We start from the raw sequence: 19,273 nt of genomic DNA, 5'->3' as shown, positions 1-19,273 counted from the left end.
CAGCATTTACCTCCTCAAGTCAACAAGGTCTTGTCTCTTCTCTTCTCTTCTCTTCTCTTCTCTTCTCTTCTCTTCTCTTCTCTTCTCTTCTCTCCTCTCCTCTCCTCTCCTCTCCTCTCCTCTCCTCTCCTCTCCTCTCCTCTCCTCTCCTCTCCTCTCCTCTCCTCTCCTCTCCTCTCCTCTCCTCTCCTCTCCTCTCCTCTTCTCTTCTCTTTTCTCTTTCCTCTCCTCTCCTCTCCTCTCTCTTTTTAAATTTTTTTCTTTTCTTTTCTCTTTCTCTCTTTCTCTCTTTTTCTTTCTTTCTTTTAAGTGGGGATGGCAAGCTAATGGTCCAGGGGAAAAAATCCCCTTTTGTTCGTTTTTTGTTGTTGCTGTTTTTGGTTTTCCGAGACAGGGTCTCACTCTGTAGGGCTGTATCAGAGCAGGGACGTGGTGTTGCCACTCAGTGCTGTGTAGTGTCCCTACTTAGGTTCCTGGGCAGAGTTAGGGGAGAGCTAGCAGGTGTCTCTTGGAGTTTAGCTATGTTCTGTTGCATCCTGTCTCGTGACAACTGTTTCTCAGGCCAAGTATACCAGACCCCTAGCTTCCTACCTCCCTGTGGATGCTGCTATATACCCACCACACAGATGCAGACACTGGGGCCGTCTGTGGCAGGCAGCAGACACAGAGAAGCACTTGGGCTGCAGTCCAGGAAGAATGTGTCGTATTGTGCCCTAGCATTTCATTTGCTCAAAAACACTACATCTGTTGGCAACAATTTACTAAAATAAATGTTTAAAATGATTGCATTCTTCTTATCTAACTTTGATCGCTTTCCATCATCTTGAAGCTTTGAGTGTGAATATGGTGCAGCATGCACTTTTCCAGTAGGTAAGTCATGGAGATGCTGCCTGCATTCTGACAAGGGGGTAGTGCAGAAGGCTAGCAGGCGACTGAATTGTCAGCAACGCCTACGTGCACCTGTCCATTTCCATCACTCATACAGCTAGGGTCACGTTCACATCTATATCCTCCTTTTTACTGAGTCTATATAGTAACTTCTGTTCTATGTGAAATAATTTTAACACTGACTGTACTTCAATTAGTTCAAGTAAACGATGTCTTTCACCCTGCTAACACTGCCTGATAGCCACAGAACTGTGGGTCTGAGTCACTAAGGCCACCACAGCATGGTGTTCATTCATGGTGCTGAGGCCAAAAGTACCACACAGTGAGGGCGTTTGTTTGGGATGCCCTGCTACTGTCTTCCCCGTGTCTGATCAGAATAACAGTGGCTATTACACTTTCTGTTTCCTTAGCACAAAGGTCTATTTCAGATGAAACTATGTATACTAGGTGCCAGCAGATGATGGGAAGGGAATGTGAAGGCTTCTTTCCCAGAGGCCACCAGTGCTTGATAGCCAGGCAGCCACATTGATTGCTACCTTCAGACTGCATTCTGTCTCTGGCTGAAGAAGAGAGAATATCATCACAGATCCTCAAGGCTAAATAAACATGGCTGCCTTCAAAGACTGAAAACCTAGTGGCAAAACCAACACAAAACCTGCAGCTAGAACCTCCTAAGAAGCCTACTTTACTTGTGGAAATTCTCACATTCTTTTGAGTATGTCTGTTTCTTTTTAATTTTTCATTTTCCTTCAGGGAATAGACACATGGCCACACAATCAGCAACTTCCATGAGAACCAGATAGCTAGAAATATAGGGAACACTGTTCACTAAGGTGGGTGCTTTCAGAAGAGGGGCCTTAACGTAACTTAGCCCTTAGCTTCTTTGTTGTGTATTATAAACAGGCAGAGATGAGGATTCAGAGTCCTCCATGGAAAACAGTTTGCCTGCATATGTTGGGGGACCAGGCCTTCAGAGGGCCTGATTACCACCTCTGTCAGAATCCTTTCTGCATGGCTACTGTCTTCCTGGCTCACCCTCCATGACAAGGTCTGGAGACTCTGAGGAGCAGGCACTTTGTCCACTGAGAGCTAACATACTGGTGTTCTCATGGGTGATGGGACACAGAGCTGCACTTAAGGCAGTAGTGTACTCGCAAAGGACATGGATAGCTGCTGTAATGGGATGGAAAGCAGCATCGAACAGAAGTGGTAAGCTGTGCCCAGAGATGCAGCACCCAAGAGTAGCAATTTGTCTTGCAAGTGACCTGGTGGCAAGCACTGGAGGCAAGCAGGTCTAAGCAGGAGTCATTTTAAGTCCTGGGCTGTGACCATAAGAAAGATGGAGTGACCAGAGGCTATAACCACAGCAATGGAATTTAAAGTTTCCTATAATTCCCACATCATGAGATACCCTTCCTTTGGTTTTCTTGTTAACATTTAAACACATCAGAGCCACTCTTAGCTGCCCATGACATAGGGAAGGGAGATGATAACTTTACACTCATGGACTGAGCTGCCCCTTTCCCTCCCTTCCCATCTCATCCCCTTCCTATGTGAGGTGTCCAGATTCACTGTGACAGACATGAGGAGGCTGTTCTCTCAGCCCCTACAGCTGAACCTTGCTTTTCTTTCTGCCCCACCCCCCAGATCACCTGTATATTCCCAAACCCATGGGCATCCTGAACACTAGGCCTACTCCAACCTTGGAACAAAGTATACAATTTGCCATTTGGTGGGACGCATCCAGTCCTCCAGAGAGAATGAACCATGCTTCCCTGTGCAAGAGTGCAAGCCACACACTTTTATGTTTCAGACCAAGTAGCCTAAAGACTGACAGATAGCAACCACTGGTGAGGTGTCTGGGAGAAGAAGATGGTTGATGGAAGGCTGCAGGGGAGGGGTGCTAGTTGAAGAGCTGATATCCAGGCCCTATGGCTTAGCTACATCATTCTGTACTTGCAGTCACTGTTCCTAGGCCCTAAGAACTATAAATTCTATGTCAGGCCAGACTCTCTTATTTTTCTAAGAGCAGGAGGTACATTCTTTTTGTGCCTAAAATAAGTCTGGGGCAAACATGGGGGTGCTGCCATAGTCAACTATACTAGAATCTACCTTTTGTACCCAGGCATAGGGGTGACTTCCCTAGGTGTGGGTCTCCTATAAAATTTTATGATTCACCTCTTTTGTCAAAGGTGAGCTCTTTTTAGAAGTAACTGTCTGACAGCAGAGACAACAGGAGAAAACTAGAGCTTTGATTTGCTTCCTCAGAAAGTTGTAGTGGAAGGCTGCTATTCCTTTTGTTCTTGATTTCCTGAGAATCTAATACTGTGGTTTAATTGAGTATGTTCAATAGGCTTGTCTTTTCTGGTAGACCAATGGAAAGCATGACTTATATCAAGTTCAAAACCCAAGCTTTCAAGACAGTTAACTGTCTGGGCTTGAGAGAATCAGGACCAATAAATATGTTCACTCCTGCCTTTATGGTGGAAAAAAGCACCCACAAACCACCTTATCACCATTGATCACCACTGTTGCCTTGAGCAGGAACTCTCAGTCCCCCTCTACTCTCAAGGAAGTGAGTACACTAGAAGATCCTTTGCTCCAGGTCCAGGACCCTGGAGCTCATAAAGTACAAAGCTGAGGTGGCCCACACAGATCCACTTGCAGTCCAGGAAAAGGTATGTGGCTCTAAGACATGGCAATGACTCTCCATATGTGCCCAGGATAAAGTCAGTAAGGTAAAAAGAAAAAGCGTTGTCCGGTTGCTTCTCAGAACATAGTGCCCTGGACTACAGCCGTGGAACAGGAATGTGAACAAGAACATCTAATGAAGAGATCACTATGCACTGTCAATAGATTGGAACGTCTATCAACTGAGTTTACATCTGGGTAAAGATAATTTCCTTTTGATCCTTGATTTGCAACTGGGTGAACAAATTTTAAGACTTGAAACTAGCAAACAATTAGTACCAAACAGAAACCCAAAATACTTAGTTCCACGATACCTGTAGTCTTACTTTTGTTCTATATGTATCTACTTGTCAGAATATTAAAGAGCTGATGATATACATAGACAACCAGTATATGAAATGTCAATAAAATACTAAATTTCATTCACAAAACAAATTACTTATTATCTCTATAAAAAAACACAGCTTAAAAAATATACAGTAGCTTATGTTGGATTGTTACATTATTTCTGAATCCCCATATGTGTCTATATGTGTGTGTGTGACTTTAAGTATCTTTTTTAGAGAGGGGCCCTAACTCTTTAAAATCCCCTCTTCTTCCATGTACGGGAAAGTAAGAAACCAGACTCTGACATCATCAGACGACTTGTAAGTTAAGTGCAGACTAGTTCTTAGAGGGCAGGGATCCCAAGGCTCAGGGTCAAATGTCCCACACTGAAGCTGGCCTTCCTGATATCCAGATAGAGAAGGAACTCAGGCATGGTTTGCTCAGAGGGCTGGCTGAATCAAGAGTCCTGGGTAGCTTTTAAGACATACTAGTACAGTACACAGAGGACCTCCAGGGATCCACCTTAATTGGTCTAGGGTGCAGCCTGTGCATAGACCTTGAACAAGGCCCTCAAAAGTTTCTAATATGTACCCTTGAAGAGCACTGCCAATGTGGAACTTGTCAAAATAGTTCAACCTGTTCCTTCCTGTGAAACTTATTTTGGGTATTTGTCTTTTAAAAGGCTCATTTGACAAGGGTACCAGCTCAGCCACACCCCAAAAGACAGAGGGCCCAGGGTCTTGTTTGTTATATCCTGTAAGCATGCAGAGGCCAATGCCTTGGAGTCATTGCAGAAACAGTGCCCCTCCTGCCCACAGGTACCTCCCCCTCCTGGGCCTCGAGCATGCAGCACAGGACTCTGCCATGTGCGCTGTGCCTCTGACACCCACTGGGTGAGCACGAATAGTGGCTGATCTGCAGGACATGGATACACATAACAACAACATCATCAACGGCAACGTGTCTCTCATGTATAAGAGTGTGCACCTCCTACCATCGTCATATCCTTTGGGGGATATGTCCCTGGTTTGCACCTTGGGAGCTATGGCTCTTTTGCCATAAGTATGGTTGTCGTAACTGTTGTACTCAAACGAAGTCTTGGAGTATTTCTCAAGCTCCTTGGCCAGGTTGGAGCGTGGTGTGGTTGTGGGAACATTGTTTCTGTAGCCATACTGAGGAATCTCAAGCTGTTTGACAAAGCACATTGGCCTGAAAATAAACAAACAAACATCAGCGTGCTTTCCTATGGCTGCCCATGCAACGTGACGCATGTTTATCCCAGTACACATGTTTTCTTTCATCTATCAAGAATTCAGGACCTTTCATGGATTAGACTTTAGTCCTAGCTCCCCCCACCAAAAGGACAGGCTAACAGGCTGATTTAATAATATATTCCAAATAAAGTATCTGACTAAGTCAATACTAGAAATAAAAAAGAAGTAATAGAATACTTAAAATGTATTGTATCATTTTATCTCACTTTCAGAAAGAATGTCGGTAAGACATGACACAGGCAGTTGAGGAAGAATTCAGTCTATAGGCATTGCGTTTGTGGGGTTTACAAAGAGTAGAGGAATCATACAATGACAATGACACGGACTCTTAAAACTAAGAAACAGACACACATAGGAACACAGAATGAGACAAAACTGTATCAGAATTTATCTAGTTGGGCATTAAAATAGAATTGTAGGAGAACCTATGAGCAAATAAATATTCATGTTCCTTCAATGTTCTTTATCTAGTAGTCCTTTATCTTAGACTTTGGGATAAAATATTTAAATGGAGGGGGTTTTGATTCTTATTCCTTTACTAATGTGTCTGTGTCTATTTTAAAAGTGGAAACCACCTCAAACACAAAAGAATTAAGTTAAACATTGGTGCCCTTATACTCTTTAAGCAATTTTTGTTCTGTATAATAGATACCGATAGGTGTTTGCACATCTCAATCTCAAGTCTTAAACTTTTTCTGAGGTAAAATATTGTTAAAAGTCCTTGCAGGCAGGTATCCCCATATTTCCACCATTTTTGAACAGTGTATTTACGTAAAATGGCCCTTAATTTCAGGAGGGGTTATTGATCATTCTATTTCCCATTTATATCAAACTTTTTTCCAAAAAGTAAGACCTCAAGAAGCTGGAAAGAACACAAATGTCCCTCAACAGAGGAATGGATACAGAAAATGTGATTCATTTACACAATGGAGTACTCCACAACTATTAAAAACAATGAATTTATGAAGTTCTTAGACAAATGGATGGATCTGGAAGATATCATCCTGAGTGAGGTAACCCAATCACAAAAGAACATATATGATATGCACTCACTGATAAGTGGATATTATTAGCTCAGAAGATTGGAATACCCAAGATAGCAATTCACAGAGCACATGAAGCTCACGAAGAAGGAAGTGTAGATACTTTGATTCTTTTTAGAAGGGGGAAAAATACCCATGGAAGGAGTTACAGAGACAAAGTGTGGAGTAGAGACTGAAGGAATGACCAGCGGGAGATTGCCCCACCTGAGGATCCATCCCATAAACAACCACCAAACCCAGACGCTATTGTGGACGCCAACAAGAACTTGCTGACAGGAGTCTGATACAGCTGTCTCCTGAGAAGCTCTGCCAGCGCCTGACAGATACAGAAGTGAATGTTTACAGGCATTCATTAGACTGAGCACAGGGTCCCCCGTGAAGGAGCCAGAGAAAGGACCCAAGGAGCTGAAGGGGTTTGCAGCCCCATAGGAGGAACATCAATATGAACTAACTAGTAACCCCAGAGCTCCCAGAGACTAAAACACCAACCAAACAAAACACATGGTGGGACTCATGGCTCTAACTTGCATATACAGCAGAGGATGGCCTAGTCGGTCATCAATGGGAGGAGAGGCCCTTGGTCTTGTGAAGGTTCAATGCCCCAGTACAGGGGAATGCCAGGGCCAGGAATGAGAGTGGGTGGGTTGGGGATAGGGGAGGGAAACCAACCAGGAAAGGGGATAATATTTGAAATGTTAATAAAGAAAATATCTAATAAAAAACAAACAAACGAGAAAAATGAAAAAATGGGTGTTACGGCCGAGGGGAACAAAAACCAAAACCAAAACTATGGTGAACCACGTTAGTGGTTAGTGTTGGCTCACGGTCTATCTACAAAGGCCAATCACAGATGACAAACTTTTCCTTGCTCAAACCTGGAAATCCTGCCCGTACCTCAGTGGGAAATACTGCCGGTTCGTCATCCTGAAACACTGCTGCTGCACCCAACTGGGAGACAGCCCAGCCCTGGATGCCCAGCCTGCTCCTGGGCGGACTCACTACCTGCCCTCGGCCGGACTCACTGCCTCTCCTCAGCTGGGAACACGACCTGGGTCTTAGCCGGATGTACGGCCTGACTACCGGAAACACTGCCTGTTCCCCCCGGAAACACGGCCGCAGTCAGCCTACTGGAGACAAGGCTTATCAGCCCGAATGCAGCCTGGTCTCAGCTTGAGGTGGGGAAAACCTCAGCGCGCACCTGACTGGGAAGTCCTTCGTGGACTTCCGGTGTGTGAAATGGAAGCTGTTGGGTGGGCTGGGGCGGCCACCGCAGTGAGGGTTTGTGGGAGGTCAGAGCGCGAAGGACGTCCTCTCTGGGACCAGGATGGGGGTCCTTGAGGCTCGGCCTGCATGTGTTTGTCTGACTTCCACAGCCTCTCTAATTCATGGAAAACATATTTAGGAAATATAAAAACTGCTAAAAGAGACGATAACCCAGAATTCTTTCAGATTTAAAACTGTTGAAATTTTGGTATAATTTTTTAGTACTTAAAAAAAGTGATATAATTTGCCCCTGATTTCACATGGCACTTGCCATTTCTTTTAGTTGCTTATGTTGTTTTGTTTGTTTTGATTTTTTGAGACAGGGTTTCTCTGTGTAGCCCAGGCTGTACTGGAACTCACCCTGTAGACCAGGCTGGCTTCAAACTCAGAAATCTGCCTGCCTCTGCCTCCCAAGTGCTGGTATTAAAGGCGTGCGCCACCATTGCCTGGCTTATTTGCTTATGTTTTAAAAGCACCTTTTCTGGTGTGGTATTAGAATAAGAATGTGACATTGCTGAGCTATTTTCCTTCACAATTTCCCACATTTCCTTTGGCTAAGGACTCTGCTTCCTTAAACATCCTTGGGAATTGCGGGAATCCTCCACTGATTAGTGGACTGAGAGGTGGGGAAGAAGTTGGACAACTTGTTTAGTATTCAGTCATATCTGCAAAGGGATAGTGGCAGTAAATAGGAAACTGAGAGGCAGACAAGAGGTTCACCTAAGTTCTCATCATAATGCAGAGAATATCAAAAGTCAGAGAAGGATTATCTTGGAAAAGAGGGATTATAGCTACATTTAGTTTTTTATTTTTGTTTAAATATATAAAAATTCCTATACACTTTTTAACTTTCTCAAAGGAGAAAGGAAATTTAATTAATTGCAAAAAAAAAATACTAAATGAGGACCAAAATGTGTCTATCTCTTGCCTAGTAATTTTCTCTAAGTAACTTATCCCAAAGAAATACCTATAGTAGAAGCCAAATGCTGTATCTATGGGAAACTATTCATCATTACTCTTTAGAGACAGCCCGTATGCCTCTGAGCTAGCACAGAGTTATGACTGTGGTACAACATCCACGGAACTGGGTATATTCAAATGAGAACATGACGATGATAGCATTTTATGGGGAGACATTGTCACGAGAGTAAGAAAGCAGAAATACACGGACTGTCACAGACTTCATGAGATGTGTGTGAAGTCTGTGAGGAACGTAGATGTCGTCTTCTACCTATAAACATCTTCCTGATTTTGGAAAACGGGGTTCAGTCTTGCTCCTCGGCACTTTTCCACTTTAACCTGCAGTGCTAAGTCAGGTAGTCGTGAGCCCCTGTGCTCTGTCTTGCCTGTCAAGCGGCAGTGATGCCACCTACTTCCACCCACATCTCAGGGTGTGTGAGGATAAGGGGTGATGACAGCTTTGATGGCTTTTCATACAGAAAACTTCCAAGCACAGGGAATGTGGCATTTGTCATTCCTGCATTTTTAAAAAGGCCCCGTGCCACCCATAAGCAGGTGCTGTACTTTGCTTCAAACTGGGATAAAATTATAATGGGCTACTAACATTACTGATTTCTAAAACTTCTATTTTAGTTAGCATTCATAGAATTATGAATTGTCAGGACTACAAATCATAGAACTCCATCCAGTTCTCTGACTGCTGAAGTCATGCTGAGCCACTGGAGTTACACTGACCACCAGACTTCTACATACTCTCTCAGGATTGAGGGCACAGGACTCAGCTTCTAATCTGGCATAGCTTCCTTCCCTCCTTCAAGAACACATCTACTCCATGGAGCATCTCCAACACTCTCTCTGCTCTGTGTCAGGATAGATTCTGAGAGAAATCCCTTGATGACACACTTCGGCTGAGTACCTGAGGACTCGGTCTGAGGCCTGGTTGGATTTGGACACATCACAGCTCTGGTGTTTCTCTTGGGCCTTTGCCAGTTTTTCTGCAGCAGCAATGGGGCATCCAGAGAGGCTACAATGACAGAAGATAGATTTAACTGAATGGTCTCAAATGGCTTGCCACACACTGATAACATTCACCATGTTCTGTCCTTCATCCAGCTAAGATGACCCTGAGGTAGATGGAGGTAGGAGAATTTCCCAGCCTGCCTGGTACTATATATTTCCTGGGCTCTGGCATATAGCTCTTATGACAGACAGCACCAGGCCTGTCCGATGAGTATGCCAAATTCCAGGAAGCAAATACAACACAGGCTGGTTAAACTTTCAGGCAGAAATGCTGGAGTGCTGGCCATTTCTGCAGGTCAGGCAGTAGCAGCTAGAGAAGGAGTTTTTGAGACTCAAGAGTGGCAGTTAGTTGGCTATACCAGAAGGTGGCACTCTGAGCTGATACCAGAGGTATCTATCTATAAGGCTTCAGGGATTCTGACTTGAGCTCACCAAAGGAGGGGCAAAGAAAGGGAGGTACAGCAGGAATACCTCCAGGACTTCAGGCAAATGTGATTCTTAACTAGTGCAGCAGGATCAGGATGGCAGAGGGAACACTGAGGCCTCTTTGTTTGAGCTGCTTCCACAGGAAGTCATAGTATCTGCATGCTTGCCTCCGTGTGTTCTAGCTCCGTGTGTGTGGCCATCCATGTGTACACGTGTGTTGATGGCAGAAAAAGGAACTGACACTGTGGGCTCTGCACAGCACTCAGCCGGGATCTCCTGCATCGCTGCCAGCTCCTGCAGACTCAGTACCAGAGACCTTCTGCAGGGCATAGAGCTGTGGTCTGTTTTATTATAAACTTGACACTGGTAACCAAGCTTCTTGTTGTGACTAACCAGTGAGGTAAAAATTAAGAGAGCTTTTACAGCTTCCTTCCCCCATTTAAGAAGAAATCTAAGCTGTGGCAAGACAGATCTAACCGAGTTACATTTTGCTACTGCAAAAGAAGTGATCTGCTATCACCTAGATTTTGAGAGGAACTTAGTGACTCTTATAATGTCTGAAGAGGATGGGGAAGAAAGCTGGAACACTATCAAGAGTACAATTCTGACAGTGTATATTTTCAGCAGTAGTCCAGTTAAAGCCATTGACCTGGAGCCGCGTCCTCACTGGTGTACCCCTGCCAGATGCGTTTGGACATCTGCTCATATTTTAATGATGTTGATGCTGATGGCCAGGGGACTCATCAAATTCAAGAGCAGCCAAGTTAGTCCTCTGTATTTGCCCTGCTGGGTTCTAGTTCACAACCCTGAATGGTAAGTGACAGACAGCCTCTCCTATGAGAGAAGGTTAGAGAAACTTGCTGGATTCCTTCTGGTCTCTTTCATTGTAAGTGGCTATGGGTTCCATCTTAGATGCTGTACTGAGTAGGTGACTTTGTGAGGGAACAGTGCTCTATTATACTAGAGGAGGCAACATAACTGAAGAAATTAAGTCTTCAAAAACGGGCAATTGACCCTTTGACATTTCTGTACGTGCTATGACCAACTCTCCAGGAGCAATGTGTGAGGTCTGCCGCTCTCCTTTGGAAGGGAGGGGCTGCATAGCAGTAAAGAGCTACCATGGGGAAGGGCTGTGGGTGGCTTCTTCTAGCATAGACCCCAGCAGAGTGTGGCTTACCTTCTGTGCGAGTTCCTGTTGCTATTCACATGCCCTCGCCCTGTGCAGCCTGGAGTGGGACACTTGAGAACATTTTCATGCATGGCAAGAACTTGACAAAGGAGAGGCAAAAAAACAAATAGCCCAGCATTAAAAGAGAGAAATATTGAGAATACAATATGCAATTGTTTTAACAGGCTAGATTAGTTTAAGACAAACTACAAACGTCTGTGATGTGCATGACCAGGAAATATATGTGGGAAGAGAAAGAAGATTGTATGACTGTCCTCAGGCATGCAAAGCAGGGTGCACTGGCAGGGAGCCATGGGGGTCAGAGAGCGCCATAACTGAATAGTCCCATGTGGGACAGAAGCAAGGGCCACCCTAGTGTATCCCATAGATAAGCACTGGATGCCGATCAGCCATGTAACAGCACATAGCCTGGGCGTTTAAAAAAAAAAAAAACATGCCTGTGCTTTGGAAACACATGGGATTGTGAAAGTCTGATGTGAGTGAGCCAAACTTTAAATCTCATTTTTAAAATAAATCACGTTTACCTAGGAAATTAGAATCTTTTGTGCTTTCAGTAGAATGAACAGGAATAATTAGATCCCTGCATTTTTACCACATGAAATTAACAAATAGGAAGATGAGAGAGCTGGTCCCCAGGGCACAAGGACACTGCCTACTGGCATCCAGGGAGGCTGGTCCTTATTGTTCCATCCTTTGTCTGCTGAGACATGTGGGGTTAGGAGTGATGGGGAAGTCAAGACAACTGACTTCAAAGGAGCCTGCTGGCCATATATGCTCTGCCTGTCTGATCTAGATGTCTGCAAAGCCCAGTCCTAACTGCCTGCAAAGCCTGCCTATGGTCAAGTGGTCTTGTGAGGTCTGCTCAGCCATGTCTGCCCACACTTGTCACTATTGTCCATGGCTTCTCTCCCGTGGAGCGGTCATTGTCTTGCTGGGCCCTGTGTGAAGTTTCCACATGCCCTTGTGCCTGTCCATGTTTTGCGTCTTTACTACTGGTGAATTCCTTACGAACAGTCCATTGCTGTTTTGTTCTTAAGCCCTCATAGCTCCTGCCTCTTTCTTTAGGTATGGCTAAAGTTATGAATTAAAGTTTAGATATGAATTAAGGTGGAAATGTCAGCATTCAGCTCATTTCCTGTGAGGGCCTGGAGGGGGCCTAGGAGAACCCCTTTCAGAGGACTCCCTATCTCAGAGGAAGATATGCCCTTCTCTTTGAAATCTGCAATCTTACTAGCCTATTGACCTGTTAGAATGGCACACACTCCTCTTTTACCTTAACACATGCCTTTCTTTCTCTTTATGCTAAATATTTCTATTATAAAATCTTCCCTGGAGAGAGCAAACACCTTTCAGGCTTAGCCGTGCGGTAGAGTTTAAATGGCTGTGTCCTGCTAAGTGGAGACACAGAAATTATCTATGTTCAGTCCACACCTGTAGTGGCATCTGCTTCCTCAGTCTGCATGTTGCCTCTGTGAACTGTCTCAAACCGTTTCTCCTCTTCAGTTTGTGGCGCTACCCTCACTACTTTCCCCAGTCTTTCTCTGAAGACTGGGAAGACTTTCAAACAGGAACCCCAGTGACCTCTAACCGTTCCTCCTAGGCTCCTTCTGAACCTCAGCCTTCATACCTGGGGCTTTTGAAAAAAATGCTATTTTACCTGGTTGCTGCCCCACATCTCTTTCTTTACCTCACCTTTCCACACAAGCCTATGTTGGGGCTCCTTTCTGTCACTCACACTTCATGCCTTTCCCTGGTAACTCACTCCTGTTTTTACTGGAGCTCAAAAGATGCCACCTAGGGTGCCACCCACTAGACCTACTTCTTGGTATCCTCCCATGCTACCTAGCACACTTTAAGTCTGTACTGTGGAGTGGTGACAGAAACTCTGTCTGGCTCAGTTGGGGTCTCCTTAGGCACAGAACTGCCCTTTGTCATTTAGTCAGTATGTTACAGGGCAGAGCCCTTCACTGAATTCATCTGGGCGGAAATGGATGGGAAGCCAGCCCAGAAAACCAAACAAGGCTACTATGGAGTACTCTACTTACTATTATCTTTACACTTTACAGTATTATGAAGAACTACTCACGAGAAAGCAGTTAGAGTTCCTCTGTACCTCCATGCCGGCTATACCCTTCATGAGACATGTTCTCATCTAGACCAGGCTAATGTCAAACTCAGCCCTCCTGCTTCTACTTCCCAGGTTCTGGGATTATAGGAATGCACCATGCCTGCCTTTAGAAATGCTTTGCTTCAGACAGTTTGTAAGACCAGGTCTTACCTGAGCTACACTTACTGCCTGCTAAGGTGGGTCTGAATGTGACCAACCAGGGCAAGCCTATTCAGTTTCTAGTTCAATAGAGCAAAACCCATACTTGAACCACATCTAGATACTTCCTGTGAAAATAGAGTCAAGGAGAATTCTTATCCATTGAGAAGGATTGATCTTGAAGGCAAAACCCCTATACCCTGGAAAAAAAAATCCCATAAAGAAACCCTCCTATAGCATTAGCTGTCAGCCTTGGTGCCTTATTTTGTACTGAGAACCTGCAGCATGCCTGATGCTAAGAAGCAGGTTACAACTGAAATGGTGACACCAGGCCAGGGTTCCGATTGATGATGGCTTTGGGAATTGGCATGGATTTACAGCTGTGTTCACAGACCCGTTCAACTCCTGCTCAGATGAACTTTAAAGTACTGAGCCACCTATTGCCAGCCAGCGTGCTTCCCTTGAAAGAGAAAGAAGATGGAGTCAGATTGCCGTGTTCTTCATCTAGCCAGCAGGGCAGTGCTCCCCACAGAGTTTACGGCATTGAATGGGGCAGTGCTTGCATTTGCCAGCCAGGCACCCACCACAGTGCTCACGTGTGGAAGCCTCCGTCGGCACCCATGCGTCTCCCTGTCATGTAACACACGGGATTGTAGACACACCTGCATTTGTTTATTTTCACAACTTTTCATAATCGTTCTCAAGACAGTTACAGGAAACATATGCATTTTAGTAGGCATTGAGAACCTGGAGTCACAAGAGCAACGGAACACATTTCACCAGAGAACATGTAGCTTTTCCTATTTCTAATGATGCACTACTCCAAGAGCTGCCTGACCTTTGACAGGTTTGATCCTCAAAGATTTCAAGGGTGCCCATGGTAAGAGAATGTTTCTCGATATGCCTTTGATTCCGCTGGTTATCTAGCCAGACCACGAACCACCTCTCCCATGGGAAGCTAAAGGAGGATACTGCATGCTGTGGGTTCATCCTGGGTATCCATCACCTCTCTCATTCCTGAACCTCAGTGTGTGCCTTGGACAATTGATTCTCATTGATTTTACACAGTTGGCACATTTCTTGCCAAGAAAAAAGTAAATAAAAAAAAGGATACATATCATTTCAAATCTAAAGAAAACACTTTTCATTGATGGATTTTGTAGCTTCAGAACCTATCTACTAGAAAGATGTAGAAAGGTGTAAAAGAAAACCCCACCAGCTCCAAACCTGTTCATTTAACATCATTAGTGTGCAGATGCTCCTGTAGTGTGAGACAGACTGCTGTGACTGTAACAAAACTGTTTTAAATGCTGCTTGGACAGTTTGCAGTAGTTCAGAAATTTGGGCAGGAACCCCAAGGCCTCCTTTTTCTGGGATTTCTAGATGACCCTTGTTGATAGGTTGTTTTAGAGGCTGGCTAGTTCAGTTCTGTAATGTGTGAGACCAAGTAGAGAAATGACCTGCCGGGGATAACAGAGTAAATAAAACGGAGGCTAGGACCAGAACCCAGTGGGCCTGGGAGCCTGTTCCAGGGAGTCAGCTTCAGGGTGAGCCGCTCTTCAGAGCTGGTACCCAGAATATCCAGGAGATAGGGGAAGCTTCCTGAGGTGCCCTCCAGGCTGAGGAAGAGTCTGGTCAGTGACAGCTGCACTGAGGTGCCATGAAGATGAGGTTGGGGAAGGGATGATTGACAAAGCCAGAGTGCTTGCACGCCCCGGGGAGCGGCGAGACACGACTTACTTTCTGGAGGGACCCTATCTTTGTGCGGGCATCCAGACAGACTGCGGTGATGCGGGTAAAGCCCAGTTACGTGGCCGGTTCCATCACACCCGGGGGTTGGACACTTGCTCTCTCTCTTTTCTGTTCTTGAGGGATCTAAAAGCGACAACAGGTGTCAAGAAAATGAACGTTTACCAACTGCAGACTCATGCGGTTATCCAGCAACCTGAAGAGACCTTTGCTAAACAAAGAAATTATGCAGGTGTCAGGGACAGGCTGGGACAGCAGGCTTTTGCTTCATATCTTTTTGGGTGTGGGTGATATTTTCAACCTTATACAGTGTAATCAGGAATGATAAAGAATTTTGATTTTTATCCAAAAGGAAAATAAAAGCACCTATCTCTAACTTTAACTCTTGATTAATTGTTTTCCCGTGTGTTACATGATAAGCTGTGTTGCTCAAAGAAATCAATGTAAATAGTGATGAGACAGTGACCTTCTCAGAGAACAAAACTCCATGTTATTTTCATTCAGCAGTTTCCCCATACAATTCAACCAGAGCACGGTGCTACTCAAAACCTGATTCCTTCTTTCGAGTGCTCTGGTCTCAATATGCCATAAACCACAGAATTTTCCTGCAAATTTTTCTCTTAGCATAGCAGTTCAGCCCATTTTTGGAAAATCAACTGAACTCTCAGAAGGCACTGTAAGCAAATGACGGGAAGGGTGGCGTTCCCACCTGGCAGGGTGATGGGCAATCAAAAAACGCCTCAGAAGCCGCTGGAGCAACCATTTGTTTTGATTTCTTCGTCTGTACTTGGAACCAGAGGAAGGCTCGTGTAATGCCGTGCATGCATACACAAAGTAGGAGGTCGGGCTGATCTAGAGCGCTGCCAGCTTCTCTGCAGCGCCAGCCAAGAGCCAATCAGAGCAGACGTTTGGTCCAGAATTGAATGCTGGATGCCAGAGATGTAACAATATCCTAATAGAGGTTTTCTACACCCAGATCAACCACAGTTCACCCTCATGCATTACAACAGTTCTAGAAAGTATTTTTGAGGTCAGCTCAGCTCAGCCTGAATAATAAATCGTAGACTGTGACACACTGTTTTGGAACAAGCATTTGAAAACCAGTTGTGTAGATTACCAATAGTAGTCACTATTCTTTGGTCCAGTAAAGACTAGAGTTAAGTTTCCCTTAGGAATTTAGTTCTTTTATATGAATATCTCAATAATTAGGTCAAATGTACTTGGTAGAAAATACATGTTTTACCTTTGGTTAAGAATTATTTATATATAAGAGGAAATATCTTGAGTTTGAATTTTATTTGTTTGGGTCTTTTGAGACTGAATACTACCCTGTAATCCAATTTGGCCTGGATCTCAATTATATCACTTAGGTTGACTTTAAACTCATGAAAATACTTCTGCCTCAGTCTCCTAAGTGCTGGGATTATCAGCGTGAACCACTATACCTGGCCAGATTTTGGAATTTTTGAACTCTTATAGACTTATTTGTGTCACTTATGAGAATGTGAAATAGACAAAAGACTCCTGGGATCTTACAAAGACTGTTATGTTGATGTGAAGGACACCCCCCCCCCTTCTTTCTCTGCTGACATGTCATATGCAGAATGTTCCTGCCAGGTGCTGTCATCTCTACAGCCAGCACTGGTGTGGAACAAAACATTTCCTTGGCATTGCCAGTTGCTGGCCTGTCTCTACCCTTGCCTCATGACCTCTGCCAACAAACCCAAGAGTCCTGGCATTTTAGTTTTAAAAACCTTATAGATACAAAGTAAAGCCTAGCATTTTGTTGCCCTTTGAGTAATTTCATTACTACTAAAAGTAAATCCATGTCATTATAAAATAGTAAGCACACAGTAACAGTTCCAAAGGACAGCCTTGATAATATAAAGTGCTAAATTTAAGAAACTTTTAACTAGATACAAATGACTTATACAGGATTAAGAAACAACTTACAACCATTATTACTCACTTTAATCATAAAGTAACTGCCTTATAGGACCCAGTTATTACTTACAAACAACATGATTTCACAGATGTTGAAATAGTTTTGAAATTAAGTGACTTTTCTATTTTAAAAAAATGTCTCAAAACTCTCTGAGGTTGTAGAGACTAGGAGCATAATCTGCTCTTGCTTCCCTGCAGGGTGGGGCTGCCATGGCCTCCACCCTCACTCTCCCTTCATTCCTCATCTTTTGCAATCTCAATTCAATGTTCAAACAAGCAGGAAAACACAAAGCAAACAAAAGGACCAGAAACCTTGCAATAACTTAATAGAAAAAAAAAGTGTGCTGAATTCAGCTTATTTCCCTTCCACCCTGGAGAGAGATGCAGGGAGTTGTGTGGAAGGCAAGAGTTCCTTTCATATTAACTTAATATTTTGAAAGGTTATACGTTAGTGCTTTAATTAAGATGTGTGGAATGAGAGTAGATACACGTGTTGTCTTTAAAGAGGGGATAGAGAAGCCACAACACAGCATGTTGATGGGCAGCTTCAGGCATGTCGGTGAGATATGGTCCCATAAATTTAGCTATTTTTTAAGCCAGCTTTAATCTCTTCACTCCTTTTATGGTTTGTTTGTTGATGTGTGTCTGTGTGCAGACGTGTGTGTGTGTGTGTGTGTGTGTGTGTGTGTGTGTTTACTTGGCTTCATCTATTTGGCTCAGAATGTAACTACTGATAAGGAAACCTAGAAATTGTTGATGGAAAACACCAATAACTTTGGTCAAAGTCAACCTGGGAAACTAGACACCTGGTGACTAGCACCTTCTATCTCATGAGAGAATTCAGGCTTCTAATCTTCCCCTTCTTATGACAAAAATGGACCTTAGCATTCACTGCCCCTTTCTCACGGAGGGGAAGCAATCAGGGCAAATTCCATGTTTTTGCGTAAAAGTAAAGCAAAATAAGAACAAAGCAAAAGTGCCCTTTGCTCAGAGGACTATGGGAGTGAGAGACACTCTGGGGTGCCTTATTCGTCTCCACCAACGTGGTTACTCACTTTCATCCTCAATACCAGACCTAGAATTCTAAAACATGGAATATAAACAACAGCACTCATATGGGAAGGCATGGATTTCTTTCTAAAATTGTGTGAATTTTTTCATTCTCAAAAATCTAACTAAAACCTCTAATTGATCAGTCCATCATGTCTTATTCAAATGTAGTGCCATCATTCAAACCACACGTGTCATGTTTCATAGTATTTCAAGAGGGGCCTGCAGCTTCATGTCATCCATGCGTACACTCCTCTGGTAGAGCGTGCCTGCATCTGCAGTGAATGGAAAGACCACATCCAGGCACGAGTCACTCAGTAACTCTCAGAGCCCTGGCTCAGGCTCCTGCCAGCTTGGACTTGGTGATAGCAATGTCTAGCAGGCCGTGGAGCTATGAGCAGGAAGCAATCAGTAATCACACCTGTGCCACAGTAGGGAAGATGGAGCTTTTCTGATCGTTCTAACTTTGCTCCACAACTGCTTTTCAAACTAAATTCCTGAATCTCTTGATCAGATCCATAGTAAGGAAACTGAGGACTCCTAACGTACATCATAAAATGAAAATCAGAAAATGGAACCTTTTTGGTGATAATACAGGAATGATTTAAGGAACTGCCAATTTCATTTTTGAGATAGTTTCTTTCTTAGTTCTGAGTCTTGTGAGGGCTCAGCCACACTAACATGCTTGGTATGTGAAGCTGAATCAAGGTGTGTCCTAGTTGCAGATGAGTGCAGATGCTACAGTGAACATTGTTCCATCCGGTTAGCTAACCACATATATAGTTAGATGCAAATATGTGCTCACATATTTCATAAAATAAAATAAAATTCAGCTAAATTATCGTATTGAATAGTTTTGATATTTTAAAAAAATAATACACAGTATTTTTAAAAAGAGTAACAATTGTTTTGCTAATGCAATGGAGCTAGTAAGGGGATGAATATGCTAGAGAAATTGCTATTGGTTTCAGCTGTGGCTTCTCCGTGTCTTGCATGGCAAGTGGTTTCCTTAGCTAACTTTCATGGATAATTAATGTGCAGTCACTGTCCTTATCTCACACCATCGGTCATCTTGTTGCTGTTCAATTCCTTTTGGGTATTTTCTATGGGGCATTTTCATCAATAACTGTCACTAGGTGATAATTTTATAAATCATGAAGCCATCTACTTAATCCAATTTATG

General features: G+C 43.8%; 1 protein-coding gene across 51 annotated transcripts in view; it reads right to left on the bottom strand.

The window, feature by feature from the left end:
• Myt1l (myelin transcription factor 1-like) overlaps window positions 1-19,273 on the bottom strand; it is a 395,627-nt gene that overhangs the window by 75,707 nt on the left and 300,647 nt on the right. For 47 of the 51 annotated variants that reach the window (XM_017314969.2, XM_011243819.3, XM_030246582.1 and 44 more), the window contains 4 exons: window positions 15,088-15,222; window positions 11,070-11,160; window positions 9,363-9,470; window positions 4,901-5,115 (listed from right to left, as the gene is read on the bottom strand). In XM_017314969.2, the coding sequence (XP_017170458.1) occupies window positions 4,901-5,115; window positions 9,363-9,470; window positions 11,070-11,160; window positions 15,088-15,222 (549 nt within the window). The remainder of the gene's footprint in view (window positions 1-4,900; window positions 5,116-9,362; window positions 9,471-11,069; window positions 11,161-15,087; window positions 15,223-19,273) is intronic. The other 4 variants (NM_001361659.1, NM_001361660.1, XM_017314976.2 and 1 more) reach the window with 1 other exon arrangement.

Source organism: Mus musculus, chromosome 12, assembly GCF_000001635.26.
Source record: "Mus musculus strain C57BL/6J chromosome 12, GRCm38.p6 C57BL/6J".
NCBI lineage: Eukaryota > Metazoa > Chordata > Mammalia > Rodentia > Muridae > Mus > Mus musculus.
The sequence above is the reverse complement of the archived record's forward strand: the minus strand, read 5'-3'. Positions and strand labels throughout refer to the sequence as shown.